The 25,551-nt window shown below is 42.0% G+C and overlaps 1 protein-coding gene across 3 annotated transcripts in view; it reads left to right on the plus strand.

Moving 5' to 3' along the window:
• Nucleotides 1-25,551, plus strand: part of LOC106608614 (Kv channel-interacting protein 4) — a 266,063-nt gene that overhangs the window by 172,329 nt on the left and 68,183 nt on the right. Inside the window, exon 1 of one of the 3 annotated variants that reach the window (XM_014206653.2) lies at nt 22,964-23,554. The exons of the other annotated variants lie outside the window; for them this stretch is intronic. Coding sequence (XP_014062128.1) covers nt 23,443-23,554 — 112 coding nt within the window. The 5' untranslated portion in view covers nt 22,964-23,442. Of the gene's footprint in view, nt 1-22,963; nt 23,555-25,551 lie in introns of those variants that run through there. 3 annotated transcript variants of the gene reach the window in all.

Consider the following 25,551-nt stretch of genomic DNA (forward strand, 5'->3'; position numbering starts at 1 on the left):
GGAAGCAAATCCCAAAGCAATGTTCCAACATCTAGTGGAAAGCCTTCCCAGAAGAGAGGAGGCTTTTATAGCAGCAAATGGGGGACCAACTACATATTAATTCCCATGATTTTGGAATAAATGTTCAACGTGCAGGTGTCCACTTACTTTTGTTCATGTAGTGTACTTTGCTTCGTCTTTTCAAAATATAATTTGGTGGATCATGTGTGACTTCGTCATTTGTAAGTTTCAGTAAATTATTTTTGGTAGCATTTCTATGTTGAAGATTAAAAAAGAATTTGGTGCATTTTTCCCCATATTCCGTCCAGTTTGCTTTATTTTTTATAATATATTACACTTGATCTTTTTTGAATAAGTTCCTCCAGTTCTTTTTGTTTTTCCTCTAACTTATTCTGTGCCTCTACGGTACAGTTTGTATTGCTATCTATCTGTATTGTTAGTCCCTCTATTTCCTTTGTTAATATGATGTCACGCCCTGACCTTAGAGTGACGTTTTATTTCCTCTATTTTGGTTAGGTCAGGGTGTGATGTGGGGTGGGCATTCTATGTTGTGTATTTCTTTGTTTTGGCCGAGTATGGTTCCTAATCAGAGGCAGCTGTCTATCGTTGTCTCTGATTGGGAATCATTCTTAGGCAGCCTTTTCCCCACCTGTGTTTGTGGATTATTATTATTTCTGTGTGTGTTTTGTGTGCGCCTCAGTTGCGTCACCTTCATTTCTGTTAACCTGTTTATTGTTTTGTTCGGTTTCACTTCAATAAAGAATGTGGAATTACAGGCACGCTGCGCCTTGGTTGAATACCTGGGATAAGATAAAGTAATCCTTCTAACCCCCCACCCCCCCAAAAAAAGATATAGATGTACTATTGTAAAGTGGTTGTTCCAGTGGATATCATAAGGTGAATGCACCAATTTGTAAGTCGCTCTGGATAAGAGCGTCTGCTAAATGACGTAAATGTAAATGTAATTTACGACAGGGAGTTTGAAGATAGCGATTGTGACATATGAAGTCTTGAACTAAATTGCTTTTGTTTTAAGAGGTGTATTGAATTGCATGACCTCTAAAGGCACATTTAAAAGTGTCCTATACAATATGGGGAAAAGTCAGTTACAAATGATTCTGTCCTGGTTAAAAACAAGTCGTCATCCAATAGGCTTTGATAAAATGTTCAATATCCTCACCTAAAATTCTGTAAAAGTAATGTATATACCAATTATTTGGTCCGACCGCATTCTGTCCCCGATCAAGACTTTATAAACTTTTGGTGCCAGTGAGAATGACATAAGAAAGTAGTCAAGACGACTAGCTTGTCAGGATATTTAAGCCTCCATATATCCACTATTTCCAATATACTCATGATATTCGTGATGTCCTTAAGTGCATGAGGGTGATAGTTTGTAATGTGATTTCCTTTACAAGCCATTGAGGTATTAAAACCATATTATAATCTCCCAACATAATAATAGAGTCTTGTATTGCTTGTAGGCATAATAAATGATTATATACATTTTCAAAGAAGCATGGATCATCATTATTTGGACCCTATAGATCAGTGGTTCCCAAACTTTTTCGGTTACTGTACCACCAAGTATATTTTGCTCTGCCCGGAGTATCCCTGAAGTACCCCCTCGTGTACATTTTACCAGTAAGCCTATTGTCCCATGAGTCTTCTCAAGTACCCCCTGTGTATAGACCAAGTACCCCCAGGGGTCCTAGTACCCATGGTTGGGAAACACTGGTATAGATTGAGCCATATCTGTTTATGGTCCAATAACATATTTAAAAGAATCCATCTACCTTGTGGATCTGTTTGGACAATTTGCACATTCAGATAAAAATGATTGTTAATTAATATCATCGCCTCTGAGTTTCTTTGCCCATGGGAGAAGCATATCCCCGCCCACCCCAGTCCTTTTCCCACACAACTTCATCTAAAATTGTTGAATGAGTTTATATATAATATATATATTATAGTCTTTCTCTTTTAGCCAGGTAAATACTGATTGTTTTTTCTTAGTATCTGCTAAGCTGTTACAATTATAACTGGATATACTTATTTCAAAAATTTTACCATAATCAGATACAAATATCAATTCTATTTATCCTAATATATGTTTGTAAACTTACCATTCAAAAGTACCATAACGATTGAGTGTTCTTATAGCTGTACCATGATATTTTTACTGCTACTGAGTAAACCTCCAATTGTTCTCCACTATTCCACCCGCTAAAACATCCCCCCACCCCAAGTTTGTTTGTCGTCCTAGTGACTGGCAGACCACCCCATCCACCTGGATCCTAGGACCTTGGGACCCATCCTTTAAAAGAGCACACAGTGCCACACTGTGCCAGTACCCCCTGCATATAGCCTCGCTACTGTTGTTTTATTGTTGCTCCCTAATTGTCATTTCTTTTTTACTTCTGTTTATTTTTGTCAATACTTTAAGGCTTTTTTTTCTTAACTGCATTGTTGGTTAAGGGCTTGTAAGTAAGCATTTCACTGTAAGGTCTACACCTGTTGTTTTCAGCGCATGTGACTGTCACGCTCTGACCTAGGAGAGCTGTGTTTTCTCTGTTTAGCTAGGCCAGGGTGTGATAGGTGGGTGGGCATTCTATGTTTTGTCCGGGTATGGTTTCCAATCAGAGGCAGGCGTCTATCGTTGTCTCTGATTGTGTTTGTGGGTAGTTGTTTTCCGTTTTGTCAGTGTACCTTACGGAACTGTTGTCAGTCGTTTTATTGTTTTGGTTCGAGTGTCTTCATTAAAAGTTTATATATGAGCACTATACACGCTGCGCTTTGGTCCCCTTTGTACGACCCTTGTGACAGTGACAAATACGATTTGATTTGATCTACTGAACAGAAGCAGATTTACAGCCAAAGCATTTCCAACTTCGATTGTATTGTATACTGTTATTCAATATATATTATCACATTTTGCGTATCTTAATTTATTTCCACAATTAACAAATAATATGCATAATAATGTAGGCACTTCATACAAAGGACTGTCATTACAATTTTTTTTGGGGGGGGGGGCAAGCAATTATTATTTTGGGAAACAATTATTGTGATTCATCCTATACTGTCCCTAACTTCATTACCCCTTAGCCACAGATGTGGGATACATACACACACTCTCCCTACCCTTCCCCCACAAACAACCTCAAGCTCAGGTGTTCAACAGTTGTTCCATCCCCGAGCCCAACTCAAGAGTAGACTTGATGTGCAAATGCATATACAGTTGTAGCTGTTTAAGAAGGTATGCAAAATGAAGCTTAATCAATGTCCTAGCTGATGGAGCTCAGATCCACCCCTTTCCCCTGAAACACACACACGCTGGTCCCCCGTTGTGACCATTTTCCCAAGCATCTCTGAGCAGTCAGACTTTTCGATTATTTTGTGTCGCCAGGGCCACAATAATTTGCCCCCTCTCTGATTGTCTGAGTGTGACCCCTTCCCCATGGGTTAGCACTGCCACTACCTGCGTGGGCGTCCACCGGAATTCCCAGCATCTAGGTACAAGGTCTTCAATTTTCTCATTAGTAGCTTTTAGAAATTCCTTGTATATTATGCTCACCCATCCGGAGCCTTTGGTTTTGTTGGACCAACCCTGCCAGGCTCTTGAGGGGGCAGTGCTACTTATCTTTCTGTCTTGGCTGCGTATAGGCTGCTTGCAGTAGGCCTATAAAACAGATATGGATTTCTCCTTACTGTGTGTGGGTCACTCAAGTGGGTGTCTAGGGTAAAGGGTTTGGGACCGTTCCATCAGGATAGGACAATAAATAAATAGACTATTTGTAATTTTTAAATGTATATCCCATATCTGCACAAAATTGAAAACTCTGTCACAACTCCTGCTTGCAGCCACATGGGCTCTGGCATTTGCAACCATTTTCACTCGCTTAACTCAACACACTTTTCTCATCACACATATACTATGTCCACTGTGTTTTTATCTCTACCGTGTTGATTCCTACCTAATTTTGGGCTTTTGAGTACTTTTGTTTTCCAGTTCCTTATATTTGAAGATGTATTATTTAAATAATTGTCCGTTTTGAAATTCATTTGATTGTATGTGAAAAGTAATGTCTATCTGTGGGTAGACTAGCCAAATTACTCAAATGGGAGGCAGACGGCTCCAGACCAAACATAATATAATTGTGCTTGGAAATCTACTTTCCTCAAGAATATGGGATTTTCACAAAATTACTAATATCATGCCAGTGATATGCTGTTATAACATTTGCTTGTTTCTAGTCACGTTGAAATGAATACTAAAAAGGTCAAAACATAGTTAGGGTTTTCGGAATTGTGTTTACCATGTCGTGTTTAAGCACAGATTCTAGGCTGCCTCGTGGAGAACAATGCTTGAACCTGGGCCCATTGCAGATTTAAACAGGCGGCCATGTTTGTTTTGTTTGTGCGTGTGAATCTAGTATTCAGGATCTGGGGCCTGCTGGCATCACCCCCATCTGTTTATTTGCATGCTCTAACAATCTGTCCAGACTGCAAAGCTGTTCGCCGTGCAGCACAGAGCCTCGTTATTGAATAGCGAGGAAAAGACTTAAGCCAAGGCAAAAAGGCTATCGATTGTATAAAAAATGAACAGCAACCTATATAGACCCAAAATAAATGTTGGTTCAAAAACATATGCCAGTTTCTTTTGGTTCTAAAAAAACACTATCTATATTTTCGGTTGAAATGTCTGCGACGTGTTGCCTCCTTGTGTTTCCTGAACAGGCGCCCGTCTCCAAACAACCATTCCAATGTGTCGACTATCACAGCCCTCCTTACATATGGGATGGGAAAGTCTTGCTGAAGCCACTTTCTCCTCCTCTGGAGGAAAGCTGTGATTCACTTTTAGATTGACGAATTTGGTCAAGCAGCAGTCAACAACACTATTGCTTAAGTGGGCAGAGCGCTAGCAAATTGTGCAAGGCCATTCCTGTTTCTTTAAAATTGAAGGGTATAAGTACTCTCCAATAAACTGAATCCATGCTAGTGGTAAGTCTCCTCCTGGAGAAGTGTTTTTAGCCTAAAGTTACTGATGCGCTATGAGCTTCTAAATAACATTGCTGAAGTTAAGGTCATGTTGACCCGATATCTACATTTGAAGAGCAGTATAGCACTTTTGAGATATGAATTTAGAGACAAAATGCCTGAGCTAGGATATAGCCTTTTGTTCACCCTTCCTGATTGTAAATGTGGAATACATAATGCTCTCTTTTGGGAATTTGTCTCAGATGGCAATGACTTAACATTAAATTCCCAACTCTACTTTACTGATTTACAATATAATGAAAACATTGATGGATGGGGTGTTCTTTTACAAGCAAAAAGCACATTTAAAATGCTTTTAAAGAATGAGCATGGCTTAAACATTGTAATGAATTCAAATTTGTGTATAAATGTAGCTAATTGCGATACTCTATCTATACATGTAGCTAGTAGGCCAGGGCATTGCTCAACTAGAAGCCTGGTTGGCAGCATTCCAACTAAGGATGGATATATATTTCTCGATAATGGCTTAAAATCATATTAGTGTTAGGAAAACCTTTAGGTCGACTCAAGCAATTTTGACCTTGCACATGTGTACTGATGACTTTTGTGGAGATTGCTTCCTTAAGTTGCAAGGATCTAGCTACAGTACCTTGCAAAAGTATTCATCCCCCTTTTATTTGGATTTCGTGTAATGGACATACACAAAATAGACCAAATTGGTGAAGTGAAATGAAAAAAAATAACTTCTTTCAAAAAATTAAAAAACAGAAAAGTGGTGCGTGCATATGTATTCACCCCCTTTGCTATGAAGCTCTGTGGTGGTTCATTTCTTTACTATCAAATGAGGAGAGACAAACTTATCACACAAGTCAGAGTTATACTTAAACTAAATCTTTAATAATGAGAGCTTTGCAATAGCAATGACTTGTCAACGATTCACCATTTCTAATGATCCGTTGAGAGTGGCGAGACAAAAGTACAACGGTCTTTTGTAGCCAAGATACACCCCTTTCAACCTACATGACAAACAACAGAAAAATAGAATGTGTCACAAGGTTAAGACTCCAAACTGGAACCATCTCTCCCTGGTACGGTATAGAGCAGAAACATTAACTCATGGTCTGGAATGCTCTTTAGGTTTTATCACCCAAAGACATCGTACATTTCCTCTGTCAGTGTTATCTCCCAGAGTCCCATCCTCAGTATAACACACACACAATAGTTAACAGAATACTCTGTTCTGTCGAATAAAACAACCATTTGATGCAATAAAAGCATTATAACATAATCTTGACATTTTTCCATGACAGCCTCTAAATAAGATCTGGTGCAACCAATTGCCTTCAGAAGTCACATAATTAGTTAGATTGCACACAGGTGGACTTTATTTAAGTGTCACATGATCTCAGTATATATACACCTGTTCTGAAAACCCTCAGAGTTTGCAACACCATTAAGCAAGGGGCACCACCAAGTTAGCGGCACAATGAAGACTAAGGAGCTCTCCAAACAGGTCAGGGACAAAGGTGTGGAGAAGTACAGATCAGGGTTGGGTTATAAAAAGATATCCAAAACTTTGAACATCCTACGGAGCACCATTAAATCCATTATAAAAAGGTTTAAAGAATATGGCACCACAACAAACCTGCCAAGAGAGGGCCACCCACCAAAACTCACAGACTAGGCAAGGAGGGCATTAATCAGAGAGGCAACAGAGACCAAAGATAACCCTGAAAGAGCTGCAACGCTCCACAGCGGAGATTGGAGTATCTGTCCATAGGACCACTTTAAGCCGTACACTCCACAGAGGTGGGCTTTACAGAAGAGTGGCCAGAAAAAAGCCATTGCTTAAAGAAATAAATAAGCAAACACGTTTGGTGTTTGCCAAAAGGCATGTGGGAGTCTCCCCAAACATATAGAAGAAGGTACTCTGGTCAGATGAGACTAAAATAAAGCTTTTTGGCCATCAAGGAAAACGCTATGTCTGGCGCAAACCCAACACATCTCATCACCACAAGAACACCATCCGCACAGTGAAGCATGGTGGTGGCAGCATCATGCTGTGGGGATGTTTTTCATCGGCAGGGACTGGGAAACTGGTCAGAATTGAAGAAGTGATGGATGTATCTCTTCCAGAGATTTGAGACTGGGACGGAGGTTCACCTTCCAGCAGGTCAATGACCCTAGGAATACTGCTAAAGCAACACTCGAGTGGTTTAAGGGGAAACATTTAAATGTCTTGGAATGGCCTAGTCAAAGTCCAGACCTCAATCCAATTGAGAATCTGTGGTATGACTTAAAGATTGCTGTACACCAGCGGATCCCATCCAACTTGAAGGAGCTGGAGCAGTTTTGCCTTGAAGAATGGGCAAATATCCCAGTGGCTAGATGTGCCAAGCTTATAGAGACATACCCCAAGAGTCTTGCAGCTGTAATTGCTGCAAAAGGTGTCTCTACAAAGTATTGACTTTGGGGGGGTTAATAGTTATGCACGCTCAAGTTTTCATTTTTTGGGACTTATTTCTTGTTTGTTTCACATCTCCAAAGTGGTAGGCATGTTGTGTAAATCAAATGATACAAACCACCAAAAAAATGTAATTAATTCCAGGTTGTAAGGCAACAAAATAGGAAAAATGCCAAGGGGGGTGAATACTTTAGCAAGCCACTGTAGGTGGATTTGATTGATGTGTCTTTCAATTGCACATACTGAGGCCTACACGCATGACTGTAAATTGCTTTTGATAAAAGTGTTTGCTAAATGGCATATATAAGGATCTGAGTGTGAGACACTTGGTCTATTATCGTTCCATTTTACTATGTAGTCTTAATTTATGCACTTCAGCAGTCAAAACATGCAAGCTCAGATAGTCTGGGATGTGATGTAGTCCATAGAAATTTCCCTCAGCATGTAGGCTATTTATTCTCCTTAGCTCTGTGATATTGGAGCTGACACCCAACAGCAAGGCCTTTGCACGAGCTTGAACTAGAGGTCTTCACGGGTCCTGGTGGACCAGATATACTGAGACCCGACCTGTTAGGGTACGGGTCGGGTCTACGTAGAGTTGTCCTCGCGTCCTTTCGTGTTTTGGGTCTGATTGTCGTCTGGTCTGTTCGGGTTGGGGTCTAACTTTTTGGACCCATGAAGACCTCTAGCTTCTTCCCAGTGGTCCACAAGCAGCATGGGAAAGGCAGTAGAGATGAAAGATCGACCTTGACGAAGGGGTTTCATTCACTGACTAATCAATGGAGAGATGATCAAGGAAACGCACTGTAGATGCAATTGTATTGTTACACCGCTCAGTTTAAAAATGGGAGGACGAGACATTGATCCCAACACTCCGTTTGGTCAAACTGTATGAAACCAGGCAAGTGTAACAATCGCCCATTGGATTTTTGTTCGTCCAGCGAGCTTTCAAGGACGTGTAAACAAAACACCTGGGACAGGATATCGAGTTTGACACATTTACTATTTACATTATGCCTCAGTGAAGCTTTAAATGCTTGATTTGTAGTCAATGTTGTCAGCCTCTGTCTTTCGAGCCTTGGGCAGCGCTCCTACTCATTTATGAATACAGACCTGCACCGAAAAAAGTGTCTTATCATCTGCATACTAATGTAAACAGTGCTTTAGTAACTTACATTATATTCAGTCAGAGGCTTAAAAATAGGACATGCAATACAATTACGATTATAATATTTGGACTTTTCCAGAAGGATTTCTGATAGTCCCTAACCTTTGTAACCAAAATATGAATATGTCTGTTTAATAAAACAAGCCCAACGGTGTGGTTCCTCCGACTGTGCTACTCTCCCACTGCCTCACTGGGTTTAAAAATAGACGCACGACACAGCCAGACGCAAACGGCTCATAAGAGTTTACCCGCCTCGCCTTCAGAAGGGGAGACAGTGACTGACAGCAGCGTGCCACCAGAGCCCGGCGATGAGCTGATGAGACAGGCCCCCTGATATGGTAATCTAGAGATCACCCCCTCCCCCCCACGGAAGGTTTGGCTTCCATCAGCCGGGAAGTTTAATGACGCCTGATCGTATCCAGGGGTTACAAATGGTCAAAACAACTCAGTGGCACAGCTGTGGAAGCATGTGGGTTATCTCGGTTTTGATCCAGATTTATTTGAATGGTTCACTACATGACAAAAGTATGTGTACACCTGCTCGTCTAGCTGCTATAACGCCCTCCACTCCTCTGGGAAGGCTTTCTATTAAAAGTTGGAACATTGCTGCGGGGACTTGCTTCCATTCAGCCACGAGCATTAGTGAGGTCGGGCACTGATGTTGGGCGATTAGGCCTGGCTTGCAGTCAGCGTTCCAATTCATCCCAAAGGTTTTTGATGGGCTTTAGGTCAGGACTCTGTGCAGGCCAGTCAAGTTCTTCCACACCGATCTCAACAAACCATTTCTGTATGGACCTCCCTTTTTGCACTGGGGCATTGTCATGCTTAAACAAGAAAGGCCCTTCCCCAAACTGTTGCCACAAAGTTAGAAGCACAGAATCACATAGAATGTAATTGCATGCTGTAGCGTTAAGATTTCCATTCACTGGAACTAAGGGGCCTAGCCTGAACCATGAAAAGCAGCCCCAGACCATTATTCCTCCTCCACCGAACTTTACAGTTGGAACTATGCATTTGGGCAGGTAGCATTCTCCTGGAATCCACCAAACCCAGATTCGTCCATCAGACTGCCAGATGGTGAAGCGTGGTTCATCATTCCAGAGAACGCCTTTCCACTGCTCTAGAATCCAATGGCGGCGAGCTTCACACCACTCCGGCCGACGCCATGCATTGCGCATGGTGATCTTAGGCTGCTCGGCCATGGAAACCCATTTCATGAAGCACCCGACGAACAGTTATTGTGCTGACGTTGCTTCCAGAGGTAGTTTGGAACTCAGTAGTGAGTGTTGCAACCGAGGACAGACGATTTTTATGCGCTTCAGCACTCAGCGGTCCCTTTCTGTTATCTTGTGTGGCCTACCACTTTGCTGTTGAGCCATTGTTGCTCCTAAACGTTTCCACTTCCCAATAACAGCACTTACAGTTGACCGGGGCAGCTCTAGCAGGACATACATTTGATGAACTGACTTGTTGGAAAGGTGGTATCCTATGACGTTGCCACGTTGAAAGTCACTGAGCTCTTCAGTAAGGCCATTCTACTGCCAATGTTTGTCTATGGCGATTGCATGGCCTTGTGCTCGATTTTATACACTTGTCAGCAGCAGATGTGGCTGAAATAGCCAAATCCACTAATTTGAAGGGGTGTCCACATACTTTTATATAGTGTGTTTTTTATGATATAGTAAGGACAGAGGATATTATTGAGACTGTGTGTTGCATCAAAATAACATTACTGGTGCAAATGTTACAGCTCACTATTAGTTTGTGGAACTAACCATCTATCCTGAGCTCAACTAACTTGATTGTTACATTTATTCTAATAATACATATAAAGAAACAATGTGAGGGGTGCAGTCATGTTAAGTTGTCACTTCATCAATTAGGCTAAAACCTACAATGGCATTCCAATTACAGACCACTTGCTTCGTCATAGCAACAAGTGACATTGTGTGCTGTACTGATTTTGTGACTGTGATGATTGAAAGAGTTTTCACTTAGTTTTCACTCGGCAGTGATTCACTAATCACCATGGCAGCACCACTCACAGCCCTTTACTATCCTTTTATGATATTGTCATCATGGTAGCACGATGGCAAACTGGTTTCATCATTTGAAAGCAGACATATAGTATTTGTTTTCTATCAAATACTTAAACCGTAAGATTTAGCTTGCCTGGACTGCCAGATTCCATTGCTTGTGTGTGTGTATCGTATTGTTTCTTAAGGGAAAACCCATGTGTATATAAAGACCAACCTCATCGACACCGCCGGGCCCAGTCAAACGCGTTAACCTGGAGTGTTTTCACTAGGAAGCAAACTGAACGAAACTTTTATCCAACTTTTATTGCAAAAATATTTTCGTTGGAATAGATTTTGCTACGGTTTGCTCCATTGAATACACCTCCATGAAAAGTGAAAACATTCTTGTTGTTCAGAAAGGTGGGTAGATCCACAAAACTGGATGCAAACCACAAAACTGCACACGGGCATAAGATCTGCCTCAGGAGGGAGACATTTTCACCTTGTATGTGTGTTTCAATGTACCATTCGATAGAACATTTTCAAGCTTTTAAATCAGCTTTAAAACAATTTACTGCGTTTTAATGAGTATTCAACTCATGGAACAGTTGTTTTTCAAAACTGACATTGGTTTCCGAAATAAAATAAATATAAGCATTACATTTTGCTTATGATTTAACCTAGTTTCGTACTTGTCCGGTTTATTCATATTAAAGTTCTCCCCTTCACCGGTTTGAAATGCTGAGTGATTTAACTGGGTATAGCTGAATAGAGACCAAAGACGGATGTTATACAAACTCTACAATTTATTATAATTTTTGTAATGTCTTGGAATATCAGACGTGGAGTGGCAGGCGTATTGCCACTAAAGGGAGCTTTACAATGAATTATGCCTGACTAGGCAGTCTTTCCACAGACATTTAGTTATACAGGATCATTCATCACGGTGCAAGTGGGAGCCACATTAAGTTAATGGGATGTTCTTATTCGCATGGACTCTCATGTCATTTGTTTTGTTGTTTACATACACCTTTTTAATAGAGATGGGAGTCTCTGTTAGTGTAACATTTTTTTAAAACTAAATATCAAAGTCCCTCCACAAAGAAAACCATTCTGTATCAGAGAAGTTTGAGCAGATACTATTTGATAGACAATGTACTCACCTGGTGTGTGTGTGCACAGTTAGGCTACAGGCCAGACTATGCAATGTGATTGCCCCTCAGCTGATAATAAAGATAATTGCCTCTATCCCAAATTGGACCAAATTAAAAAAGGACAATGTAAAAGAACTGATCTAAACTTTCACTTTGAGCTCCTGCATTTCAAACCGTACATAGAGCTTTTGAATTTCTCCTTGAGATATTTTTCAGAAGTGTAAGTCTCTGCAAAGTCATCCCTTCACCACAGGTCAAACTGGCTTTTGTAGCTGACTTTTAATGGCTTTGTTTAATGGAGTCGACTCCACTTTTAAAATAACCCTTTCAGAACAGGTCATTGGGCCATACCAGACTTTGAAAGATATAAATTGCCTCCTACTCGATCTCACATCTTTAAAATCATTAATTCTGTCTTCTTCACATTCCTGCAAACTAGGGGTTGTTTAAATATTTCATTTGCCGTCTTGCTTGTGCTCATAATTTTGCCATCACCACTTAAAAAGCTGTTCATAAATGTCAGAGATGTTACTAACAAGCCATGATCGTGTATCTTGTCATAAGCAATAACAACATACAGTAATTTACGGATCTGTTGTTTACATGATGATTAATGATCAGGAGGTGGTAATTCATTGACTTAGTAACCATTGTCATTCCCAATGTTGGAAATGTGTGGTGTATGCTGGTATGTAGCAGATGACATGCACAGCATGTTGTTTGCAGCTAAGTGCTTCACCTCTGGCTGTTGTAATTAGTTTGTTTTCAACCCCCTTTCCCCCCAAATGTGCCTTGAATGTGTAATTTCAACACTTTTACCATCACAAGAACTATCTACAAAATGTCCATCCTCTTCAGCAGTGAACCCTAGCTTTAGCACAATGTTTGATGACTTATGAGTTTGAGTGTTTTAAAAAAATTATTTCCCTAAGCAGCAGTCCTTTTCTCATAACAGTGAAATCAGTCATCCAACTTCTATAGAAGCTATCGCATTAGTTTTTATATTATCTACAGACAGTCATTGTGTATATCTGGTTTTTTTCCCGCTTCTCTGCTGCCAAAGATATCTGATCCATTTTGCAAATCGGCACAGATGGCCCCTGCTAACACTCTGTCGGCATCAACCAGTTAACCACAAGGGATTTCTCCACACAATTATCTGAATTATACGAGGAGGAAATATACTGCTCAAAAAAATAAAAGGAACACTTAAACAACACAATGTAACTCCAAGTCAATCACACTTCTGTGAAATCAAACTGTCCACTTAGGAAGCAACACTGATTGACAATAAATGTCACATGCTGTTGTGCAAATGGAATAGACAACAGGTGGAAATTATAGGCAATTAGCAAGACACCCCCAATAAAGGAGTGGTTCTGCAGGTGGTGACCACAGACCATTTCTCAGTTCCTATGCTTCCTGGCTGATGTTTTGGTCACTTTTGAATGCTGGCGGTGCTTTCACTCTAGTGGTAGCATGATACGGAGTCTACAACCCACGCAAGTGGCTCAGGTAGTGCAGCTCATCCAGGATGGCACATCAATGCGAGCTGTGGCAAGAAGGTTTGCTGTGTCTGTCAGCGTAGTGTCCAGAGCATGGAGGCGCTACCAGGAGACAGGCCAGTACATCAGGAGACGTGGAGGAGGCCGTAGGAAGGCAACAACCCAGCAGCAGGACCGCTACCTCCGCCTTTGTGCAAGGAGGAGCAGGAGGAGCACTGCCAGAGCCCTGCAAAATGACCTCCACCAGGCCACAAATGTGCATGTGTCTGCTCAAACGGTCAGAAACAGACTCCATGAGTGTGGTATGAGGGCCCGACGTCCACAGGTGGGGGTTGTGCTTACAGCCCAACACCGTGCAGGACGTTTGGCATTTGCCAGAGAACACCAAGATTGGCAAATTCGCCACTGGCGCCCTGTGCTCTTCACAGATGAAAGCAGGTTCACACTGAGCACGTGACAGACGTGACAGAGTCTGGAGACGCTGTGGAGAACGTTCTGCTGCCTGCAACATCCTCCAGCATGACCGGTTTGGCGGTGGGTCAGTCATGGTGTGGGGTGGCATTTCTTTCGGGGGCCACACAGCCCTCCATGTGCTCACCAGAGGTAGCCTGACTGCCATTAGGTACCGAGATGAGATCCTCAGACCCCTTGCGAGACCATATGCTGGTGCGGTTGGCCCTGGGTTCCTCCTAATGCAAGACAAGACCACCTCATGTGGCTGGAGTGTGCCAGCAGTTCCTGCAAAAGGAAGGCATTGATACTATGGACTGGCCCGCCCGTTCCCCAGACCTGAATCCAATTGAGCACATCTGGGACATCATGTCTCGCTCCATCCACCAATGCCACGTTGCACCACAGACTGTCCAGGAGTTGGCAGATGCTTTAGTCCAGGTCTGGGAGGAGATCCCTCAGGAGACCATCCTCCACCTCATGAGGAGCATGCCCAGGCATTGTAGGGAGGTCATACAGGCACGTGGAGGCCACACACACTACTGAGCCTCATTTTGACTTGTTCTAAGGACATTACATCAAAGTTGGATCAGCCTGTAGTGTGGTTTTCCACTTTAATTTTGAGTGTGACTCCAAATCCAGACCTCCATGGGTTGATAAATTGGATTTCCATTTATTATTTTTGTGTGATATTGTTGTCAGCACATTCAACTATGTAAAGAAAAAGTATTTAATAAGATTATTTCATTCATTCAGATCTAGGATGTGTTATTTTAGTGTTCCCTTTATTTTTTTTGAGCAGTGTATATAGTGGTAGAACATTATTAAAACCAAACAGATAAGGGCCTCCCAAGGACTGCAAGCGGTCTAAGGCATCGCAGTGCTTGAGGCGTCACTACAGTCCCAGGCTGTGTCACAGCCGGCTGTGACCGGGAGACCCATGAGGTGGTGCAGAATTGGCTCAGCGTCGTCCGGGTCAGGGGAGGGTTTGGCCGGCCGGGATTTCCTTGTCCCATCGCTGTAGCGAGTTCTTGTGGCAGGCCGGGTGACTTTGGTCGCCAATTGGACTGTGTTTCCTCCAACACATTGGTGCGGCTGGCTTCCGTGTTAAGCGACTTGTTTCAGAGGATGCATGTCTCTCGACTTTCGCCTCTCCCAAGTCCGTAGGGGAGTTGCAGCGATGGGACAAGACTGTAACTACCAATTGTATATTATGAAATTGGGGAGAAAAAGGGGTAAAAAAATGTATGTATGTATATATATATATATATATATATATATATATATAGAGAGAGATAGAGAGAGAGAAATAGAGATAGATTTATATATATATAGATATTCCCTTTGGGGATTGCTGCATCCATTGGGATATGAAATGATACAAGAATGAAGGTTCATGTTCACGTCTAATATTAATTCTCGATTCAACCCAGTTAGATACAATAATCTGATAGGATTGATTACAATATGACCGGTAATTAAAATAAGGACATTTTATATTGGCCCTCCTGTAGACCTAAATGTTTTGGAAATGATGAAATCAATGATCTGCCCATCAATGGGCTGGACGTAATACCCACCGTTTGTAGACACTTCTTGGCATGTGCATCATATCCATGTTAGACATCTGCACAGCATTACCCAGCCATTCGCACCCGGCCGTTATGCATGCCTTCTTGAAAGCAGCTAGCCATTTAGATCTTAACCACAAACCCCCTGGAGACTCTGAAGAGTTTTACATTGATCAACATCATCAACACAACCAGTGGGTGTTTTCTTCTTTGACATTCTCAGCAAACAGATCCATAATACATTACTATTAGTGATGGGGAGGGATCGATAGTTACATATCAGGATGTTTTGACAATATCACAATATTATTTTTGCACTAGTTGGCTGTACCTGCACCAAAATTCTAGTAATTTTCCTTCATAGCTTGTTCTCCATCTTCTTTTTAAATTGGGAGCAATTTGTTTTCAGCACTTTTATTTCCATGACTGATCCAAACTCATTTTCTCATGCTCTCTATTGTCCCTCTGCAGCAGACATATGGTGAGCAATATGTTTGGAACATCGAATCGCAATGCAAATAGAATTGTGAGAATCGCAATACATATTGTAGCGGCACCTAAGTATTGTGATAATATCGTCTTGTGAGGTCCCTGGCAATTCCCAGCCCTAATTACTACAGGTCACGCTATAATGAAATTACACAAAAAAGAAAAGGGGAAAATCCCACTTCCCTATTTTTTAAATATTGAATCATTCAGCATGTATTTTAATAGATCTGTGTCTTAGCACCCCAATAATGCAATCAGAGACTTTTAGAAAGCAGCTGAAGGTACGTTCAGAACCATGGTGCCTGCTTTTGACTGAGAAGGATGGTGGGATAACGGGTCAGAGTGCATGCCGCCATTGACCCATTTCGTTTGAGTTGTACTGTGTTGAGTCAGTCATCAACACTGTTACTCGCCCATTGTGATTGGAGGAAAAGCTTTGGAAGCCGTACATATTTGTCTAAAATGTTTGTATTGCTTGGACTGATCAATTTGACTTTTGTGGCGCTGTTCTCTATCACTGTCCGTTGTCTTTTTCTAAAGGCTCTTGGTAGGCTATTTGCTTGTCATCAGCAGAAAATAGACGCTTTGACGTTTTTAGAGACCAGACCTCATTGACAGTTGGTCAATAGGACAAACCATGAGCAGTGACAACCTTTCTTTGCTTCTGACTCTACCCCTGACTTGAACCAAGGACACTTAGATTGAACACAGATGACACACATTATACCTTTCCTATTTCTTCGCCATGTTCATGATCCCTTCAAGCGATAATTGCCTGAAGGGATTTCCTCTCAGCAACCAGGATTTTCCCACCAAATCCCGTGTTTGGACAGACGGTTGCGGGCGCTCACTCGCTATGTCCACTTTCCGCGCTTTTTTCCAGCCACCTCATATTCTTCAGCAAACTTTTTTGTGATACCTTGCCATTGAAGGACGGTAGCCTAGCCTATACTGTAAATCAGAAGGACAAAGCTAGTCCTTCATATGGAGAGCTTGCCCGCTGTCTTCCATGCAGGATGTCCACAGTAAGGCTTTTGAAACATGTTAACATGTTAACACCTAGGCTAAGACAGATGGAACAGCAGTCAATGTTATCTGCAGCAGCATGCTGTCCTGACTTCAAACCCCTGGCTTTTGTGTGACTGTCCACCTGCAGACAATGCCATTGACTGGCCATTCACTGCCTGTCCAGCCGGCAGCAATTGGGTGTACAACTGATTGGACCCATTGTCCACCTATATCTGTCAATAGAGCCATGAGGGTTAACAGCCAATAACAACTCACTGTGTAAATGGTCCAATCCATATCATACCAGTATATGATGCATGCTATCATTTTAGCTATAGCAGGCTATGTGTTCATTTTGTATCGATACACATATATAAAATATGGCTAAGATGGCATGAAGGGAGTTGAGAACTAACGTGTGATGGTATGGAGCAAGCCCAGGGCACCCTGGCAACTTGGGTGTTGTGAAAATAAATCACTGTCACTCGTTTGAGATGAACAATTCTCCCAAAAAGCCCTGGGGCTTGATGGCAATAAAAATTAAGGAGGCATATGTTGCCCATTAGAGTGAGCGATAAGCCTATTGTCAGACCTAAGGGGTCTCGTGTCCTTTTGATGTAGGCATGCGGCATCTGTAGATGTTTACTTGTGTGTATGTGACATTCTCCTTTGTGTGTCTGCGTGTGTGTCTGCAAGATCCAAAGAGGCCGCTAAGAAATGTCTCTGCATCGTAAGAGTCCCTCCACCATTCATTGTGAATGCAGCTCCACTACGGGTTGCCTCAGTTCACAGCTTCTAATTGCCATCCCCTTCACAGGCGATGCCTCTGTAAATATGATGGGTTCATTTTAACGTGCTCCCAAAAAACAACCTAAACACCAAAGCCGTATTGCATGCCTGAGCAGACCGCTTCAGGTTTTGGCTAATCTGAGAACAGGCAGAAGAACTAGTTTTTGCCTGTCCGCCGATCGTCATCGTTTTGATTGATGATGGCTCCTGTCTCCTCTTGGTCCTGTAGATTCACGTCAGCACAATGTCTACTCTGGGGTACCTGGCTAATATCTAGGTATGCATGGTGGGAAACTAATAAACAAGGAATGGGGTTACATGTTCAACAACAGAAAATGTAATTACTTTCTCCCCAGTGGTGTTCATGTGTGTGGTTTATCATTCTGGAATCATCTTTGTCATGGGGTTTTGGCATTAAAACCTCAGTTACTCTAAACGTTAAAGTTCTGCTGCAAAGACATTTGCCCATCGACAAAGAGAATCCCACTGGGTTATGGTGCTTATTCATCGATTGCTGGCTTTCCATGATGCTACTTAATGATTTAATTCTGTCGTTGCTATTGCCTGTGCAAAAGGAACTCCAGCTTCCAGACAGACACACACTGTTGATGTAGTGGACTTTGACTTCTTCCTCTTCCTCCATGGCCCGGCCTCCAGACTCCTGGTGATAACATCCCCCCCAGCGAATATGGCAGGCCAGGCAGGCTGGAGAGCAGCGAGACAAAGCTATGAGAGAGAAAACATGTAATCTGTTCCAAAAATCAATCTCTCAGCCTGCCTGGCCTGCCATGTAAGACAGAGAAACAAAAGCCTCAGGTTTGCCAGTGGCACATAGTGCTCCATGATAAGGAATCAGTCTCGGAATGGAGAGGCGCTCTCCATTGATGCGGCCGAATGTCATTTTCTGACACTGGCACCTCTGGACACGTCGGCAGGCAGATGTTGTCGGAAAATGGGAACTATATGGGGACTTTCACTGTTTGATTCTATTCCCACAAAAAAAGGTTTGACCAGATTCACACATTGCCTGTTCTGTCAGTTGATAATGCCTTCCTTTGGAAAGACAATCAATCAAACATACAGTATCTATTTTATGTTCATCTGTAACTATGATGTATGGAGAACACTCTTTCTCTCTCTCTCTTCCCATTGGTGTCTGTCTGCCCTCATGTCTTCAATTATTAATCGCTACGGTTACAGCATCCGTATGCACTGGAGAGGTTATGATTGGTCCATCGACCCCATGTTTTATTCACCATCCATCTATCTCCATTCTGGGGCTGTAACCTCCACTGAGAAGATCTTGAAGAAATCTGTCTCTCCCCAGCGTTTCACTGAAATGACACCATGGGCGACTAGAGATGTGTGCTGGTGACTGAATGACTCACTCCTCTATTGTACTGTGGGATTATATGATTCTACCTTTACTGATGTGCTGCCAGACTTCATGTGCTGACATCAGAGGTGTGAGTTATGTGATGTTGGTGTAGGCTTTATCAGTCTATCGTGGGTGTGCGAATATATGCGTAGGCCTACATACACCAACATTTTTAAGTAATTGTAGATGGCCATGCACATGTAGCTTATGTTGCAGACTCGTAAACACATTATCTCATCTGGTGACTTTATCCTGGTTGTCTTCTCCTTCAGCTTTGGTGGAGCCCTCTAGTGGCCGGAGGTTAAGGCGTTGGATGTTACGCTACTACAAAAACAATCATTGTTTTGGTGGTTGTTTGGAAAACTATAATGTTGGTCTTACCCTATAAAATTATTTAAAAGGAGGATGTGCATCATTCTGTAGGCTTGTAATCTACTATTCAATTGCAGTGCAATGTTGCTTTTATTTTGTTCTCGTTGATGTTAGCTTGAAATTTTGCCGTCAATAAAAAAACACAACATTCCCATCTCCAGTGAGAACCCAGCTATGTTGAACTTTGATAGCGAGCTACATACTGCATTTTACACCTGTAACACACATTACCCTTCATATGTCCTTAGTACCTCTCCTGCAATAACACACATCTGATCTTTGAGATCCCTGACTCCCAGGGGCCTTTTAGAGTGATATTTAGTGACATAACACTGTGAATGAGACACTTACCAGTAAACGATCACAAGACCAGAGGCCATTTTCATTAAATACAGTATGTTGGTAAATTTGTATATTTTTATTGCACTATGCTAAATTATTCATGCGAGGAGAAGATGAAAATATTGTTTTCATTTGTCCTTGAATTTACATTCTGTGTAAGAGCTGCGTAAACCTGAGCAAAATGTAAATTAAAATGGGTATCGATGTTTCTTTATGGGGGACTTACGGTACTCGATGTAACAAAGGTGTTATCAGTCAAGCTGTTATCCACTTATTTTTTTGCCTTCGTTTGACTGAACTGTTCACTGAAAGGATGGTTCAGTGGGTGGATGGAGAACAGCTCAGAAGAATTCATGAACCAGTCGGTGGTATTATGAACAGTTCTTTAGCAGCCCAGTAGGTGGTGGTATGATCACTGGCTTTTAGCTTCCCGAGTTAATGCACACCCCTTCCCTCCATCCCATTTAATATGATAGGGTAATCAATTAGCTTTTTATGCTTTTGGCACAGGTTCCAGATTCAAATGAAGTCTCCTTCCAAGCTACAATTCAGTTAGACAAGGGCTTAAACCATCAAAGCTAGAGTCCTTAATTCAAATCAAATGTGATTTGTCACATGCGCTGAATACAACAGACCTTACAGTGAAATGTTTACTTACAAGCCCTTAACCAACAATGTTTAAGAAAAATAAGTGTTAATAAGTAAAAAATAGATAAGAAAATGTTTTAATAATTAATAATTAAAGAGCAGCAGTAAAAATAACAGTAGCGAGGCTATATACAGGGGGTACCGGTACAGAGTCAATGTGCGGGGGCACCGGTTAGTCGAGGTAATTGAGGTGATATGTACATGTAGGTAGAGTTAAAGTGACTATGCATAGATAATAAACAGAGTAGCAGCAGCGTAAAAGAGGGAGGGGGGGGACAATACAAATAGTCTGGGTAGCCATTTGATTAGCTGTTCAGGAGTCTTATGGCTTGGGGGGTAGAAGCTGGAAGCCTTTTGGACCTAGACTTGGCTCACCGGTACCGCTTGCCATGCGGTAACAAAGTGATACCCCACCTCTGTTTTGGTAAAACACTGAGGGATGGTCCTGGAGAAATGTAACCACTCTCAAATTCATAGACGAAGCTATGGGTGCAAGGACTGACCATCCAGGAGATCAACATTATAGTTTAAACCATGTGTTGATGCTATACAGTGTTAGCTAACGTTTACATTGTTTATAGACATTGGAGTTAAACAAGTTTATATTGTGTGTTCTGATGGTACGACAATTGAACTAAGCTCATGAGGCATGTATAAGTTATTCATTTATAAGTCCCAAAATGTATGTAGCAACTAAGGATTCTAGCTTTATGTTACAATTAAGCACTGAAATGGAAGCCGCTAGTAGTATATAGATTGAAGTTTCCACTTTCCTAATTGACTATGTTAATCTGTGGCGCTGTTGTCCCTGTAGCTTTCCATCGCCCTTTCAAATGGACTGTTTCTCATTATTACCATGTGATGTGATCAATTCGTGCTCCCATGGGAAACAATGTATTTATTAGGCCCGGGACAATAACAGCATCGCAATATTTTTTCATGGCAAAAATCTAAACGGTGTGCTATAGCTTGGAAAATAAATACATGTGACTCTGGATGACAACATAATGATGTTTATTTCCAACATTAAGGCTGTTTTCCTAAAGAAGTTAAATCCACTTTGTTTTGTTTCCTTGTCATGATACTAACGAGTATCGCGGTACTGATTTCGTCCCGGCCCTAGTATTTATGTAAATATACAACTGTCCCTGTAGCCAATAGTTGTGCTCTAACCCAGTTTAGACCACTACTCACAGAATGTTGCCTACGTTTCTTCATGTAATAATGCCAGCAACCTGTACTGTGTGTTCATATGACTCACTAGCCTAGTGTCCATTGCAGATTGACCTGATTTGTTGATTGTCCCTTTTGGGGTAATTTAATATTTACACTCAGTGTAGAAAACATTAGGAACACCTTCCTAATATTGAGTTGCACTCCACTTTGCCCTCAGAACAGCCTCAATTTGTCGGGGCATGGACTCTACAAGGTGTTAAAAGCGTTCCACAGGGATGCCGACCCATTTTGACTCTAATGATTCCCACAGTTGTGTCAAGTTGGCTGGATGTTCTTTGGGTGATGGGCTGTTCTTCATACACACGGGAAACTGTTGAGCGTGAAAAACCCAGCAGCGTTGCGGTTCTTGACACACTTAAACCAGTGTGCCTGGCACCTACTACCATACCCCGTTCAAAGGCACTTAAATCTTTTGTCTTGCCCATTCACCTTCTGACAGGCACACATACACAATCCATTTCTCTATTGTCTCAAGTCTTAAAAATCCTTCTTTAAATCGGTCTCCTCTCCTTCATTTAAACTGATTGAAGTGGATTTAACAGGAGACATCAATAAGGGATCATAGCTTTCACCTGGTCAGTCTATGTCATGGAAAGAGCAGGTGTTCCTAATGTTCTGTACACTCAGTGTAAGTACGCAGTGTGTAATGTGTGAGACTGTATCCTTTAGTACCACTGAAAAATAGGGGTAGGGTGGTAGAGAATCAAATGACCATAACTGTAATAAGAAACCTTAGGTGCTGGCTTAAGACCTGTAGCAACCACTACAGAATGTACCGTCAGAACAAGGATGAGGCGGATGTCCAGGTTAAGGGGAGTTTAATGGAAGAAGATGTCCACATTCACACACACATTACACACATATCTGACCTCTCTTGGTTTAGATAACTGAGAATCATGTCTAGTGAGAACTGACATAAACTATGTGGTCGTTTAGATGCACGCACAAATAAACATCAGACATACATGTACAGGGATTCAGTCCACAGGAGGAAAAGTTCAGCAGGAGGGCAAAATGTGGAAGTGCTCATCAGGATGGGGAAAGCACGTTTCTGACCACACAGCGTGCTGGGGTCATAGACTAACTGAAACTGAAGTCCCGGGAATCAAGGCAACTGATGTGGTTGAAGGAGATGTGGTAATAAGTATTTGGCGTGACCTTGACCAATAAGACACTAACAAAAGTGGGGGACCTCTGAATAGGAGACTAAGCTTCCCGACCAGAACTAACCATAAAGGATGGCTAGAGTCAGCTGACTGAAGCTGGCCGTTTGGACTGAAGCTGGCCATTTTAACAACCACAGCTCCTCTCTCTACCTCCCTCCCTCTCGCTCTTTTATTCCCTCCCTCCTCTGCCTCTTTCCCGTCTCAGAGAGCGCTACTGTCAGAGGGAACATAGTTAATTCTCTCCTCATCCGTAGCGCTCACATACACTAATCTCCCTTGACAGAGAGAGATGCATAGATAAAGAGTGAAAGAGAAAAAGACACACTTTAAACACTTCAGGAGCCACGTTACGTTTTTGGCACCCTTACACTATTCTCTTACTTCTTAGCAACTCTGTGGGACATTTCCTGTATGCCTCTAGCAGACTTTCTGGGACTCTAAGGCAGATGTCTTCTCCTCATCCACCGTTCAGCTTCCATCCCACCCTGTCTGGATTTGGGGAGTGAGCAGGCGTGTGGGTGGGCGCGACGGAGGTGGAGTGGGAGCGTGCGACGGAGGTGGAGAGGGAGCGCGCGACGGAGGTGGAGAGGGCGCGGGGGAACTGGAGCGCAGGGGGCGCAGATCCCGAGCGCGAGGAGGCTGGGTCGGGGGCTGGGGCTGCTTGGTCTGGGCATGGTGGAGGCATGCTGAACGCTTTGTGGGAGACTGAGGGGCTGCAGGCGGTGGGAATCGTGGTGCTGGTGTGTGCGTCGCTCAAGCTGCTGCATCTGCTGGGACTCATCAACTTCTCAGAGGGTAAGAGACAGTGATGAACAGAAACAGAGGTAGAAAGGAGAGCGGGACAGGGAGAGAGAGAGCAAAGAGAGAGCGAGGGGCTGGGAATAGTTTGGGGGAGTTTGAATTGTAGTATATGCAAGAGTGATTTGTCCATTGGTCGTTCTCCTAACTTGATTATACTCTGTTGTAATTTGCTTGGATATGTTGCTATATGTAACATGTTTTGTACTGTATTTGTAGTATATTCCTTTGGAAACATTGTCACTCCTTTCTTGCGAATAAGGCATGAATTTGGAGTTGTGTCTTAGAGAGCAGTATGTGAAACTGAGACTGGTGTTGCCAGCCAATATAAGAACAGGAATGGCAATACAGCACAGAGAGAGAGAGACGGGGTCAACTACTGTGTTAATTGAGGAGTTTCGGGAAGTGACTGCGGGACCGAGAACTCAGAAAGATGAGCTAGGGGGCGTACAAGAAGGGAGCATTAAGCAACACTGCATCAAAGGTAGCTGGGGAGTATATGGGTGCTGGAGGCTTAGGCAACTGAGAGACATTAAATAATCGCCACTTGTGCTTTATATTGGCCTACAGGCCAAGTTAGATTTGTGCCACTTTAATTTAAGTCGTTCAGCGTTTTAGGTTTCATAAAGCAGTATTTCCCATCTCCAGTCCTAGAGTAGGGGGGATTGGGGTAAATTGAGCAAAAGGGTTAGTTGAGCCACCCCTTGTTTCTAAGAAACCATACACAAAATGTATAATTTGACCAAATATTTAGGAAGAGGTCATCATTTCATGGAGTCTGTGAAGGAAGAAACAAAATGAATGTATTGTGTTAGAGGTTTTATGATGCTTCTATCTAAACCAAGGTAGATACTTTTACGATGGTTTTATATATCATTTGGGTTCTCTATACACCTCAATATGAGGTCCTAAACCTAGCATGAAAGTGCATCCTTGTAGCTGTGTGGGCTAATATAGTCTAAATGTTTGCCTTTGGGTAAATTGAGCCAACGGCTATGGGGTAAGTTTAGCCAAAGGCAAGTTGAGTGTAATTGAAGGCATTATTGCTGGGATATGAGGTAACAACAGGGCCTGGCCTATGTTAAAAGTGTTTTTAAAAAGTGCAAGGTGTTTGTTAGGTGTAAAGCCTGTGTTAAAATATGCTTAGAGTGATTAAAAAGGCAAACAAGTGATTTGTGATTGTGTTGAATTTTGTTTGGGAAATAAAGACAGTTAGTGGTAATATTTCATTCAGTACAGAAATGTGTAGACCCCTCAACAGACCTTGCCCCTATGCACAACTTACCCCATACACTGGGTAAGTTGTGCCAAGATACCACTCTATTTGGAGAAGTTATGTAATGTTTACATGAATTCTGATTATTTCCAGGGATATACAACATCCTGACCTGAGAGAGCCTTTTTTATGTCACTATTTAGGTTGGTCAGGGTGTGATTTGGGTGGGCATTCTATGTCCTTTTTTCTATGCTTTGTATTTCTTTGTTTTGGCCTGGTATGGCTCTCAATCAGGGACAGCTGTACGTCGTTGTCGCTGATTGGGAGTCATACTTAGGCAGCTTGTTTTCCTTTGGGGTTTGTGGGTAGTTCATTTTCTGTTTAGTGTTTTGCACCTGACAGAACTGTTTGGCTGTCGGTTTCTTGTTTTTTTGTTTAAAGTGTTCTATCTTTAATAAATTCATGATGAGCACTAACCACGTTGTGCCTTGGTCTACTCTCTTCAACGACGGCCGTTACACATCCTGAAATATATTTACAGAAAGTATTCACACCCCTTGACTTTTTTCCACATTTTGTTGTGTTATAAAGTGTGATTAAAATCGAATTAAGTGTCATTTTTTTGTCACTGATCTACAAAACACTAATATAGAGTACCAGTTAAAGGTTTGGACACACGTACTCATTCAAGGGTTTTTCTTTATTTTTTACTATTTTCTACATTGTAGAATAATAGTAAAAACATCAACTACGAAATAACACATATGGAATCATGTAG

This window comes from Salmo salar, chromosome ssa07 (genome assembly GCF_905237065.1).
Source record: "Salmo salar chromosome ssa07, Ssal_v3.1, whole genome shotgun sequence".
NCBI classification, from domain to species: domain Eukaryota; kingdom Metazoa; phylum Chordata; class Actinopteri; order Salmoniformes; family Salmonidae; genus Salmo; species Salmo salar.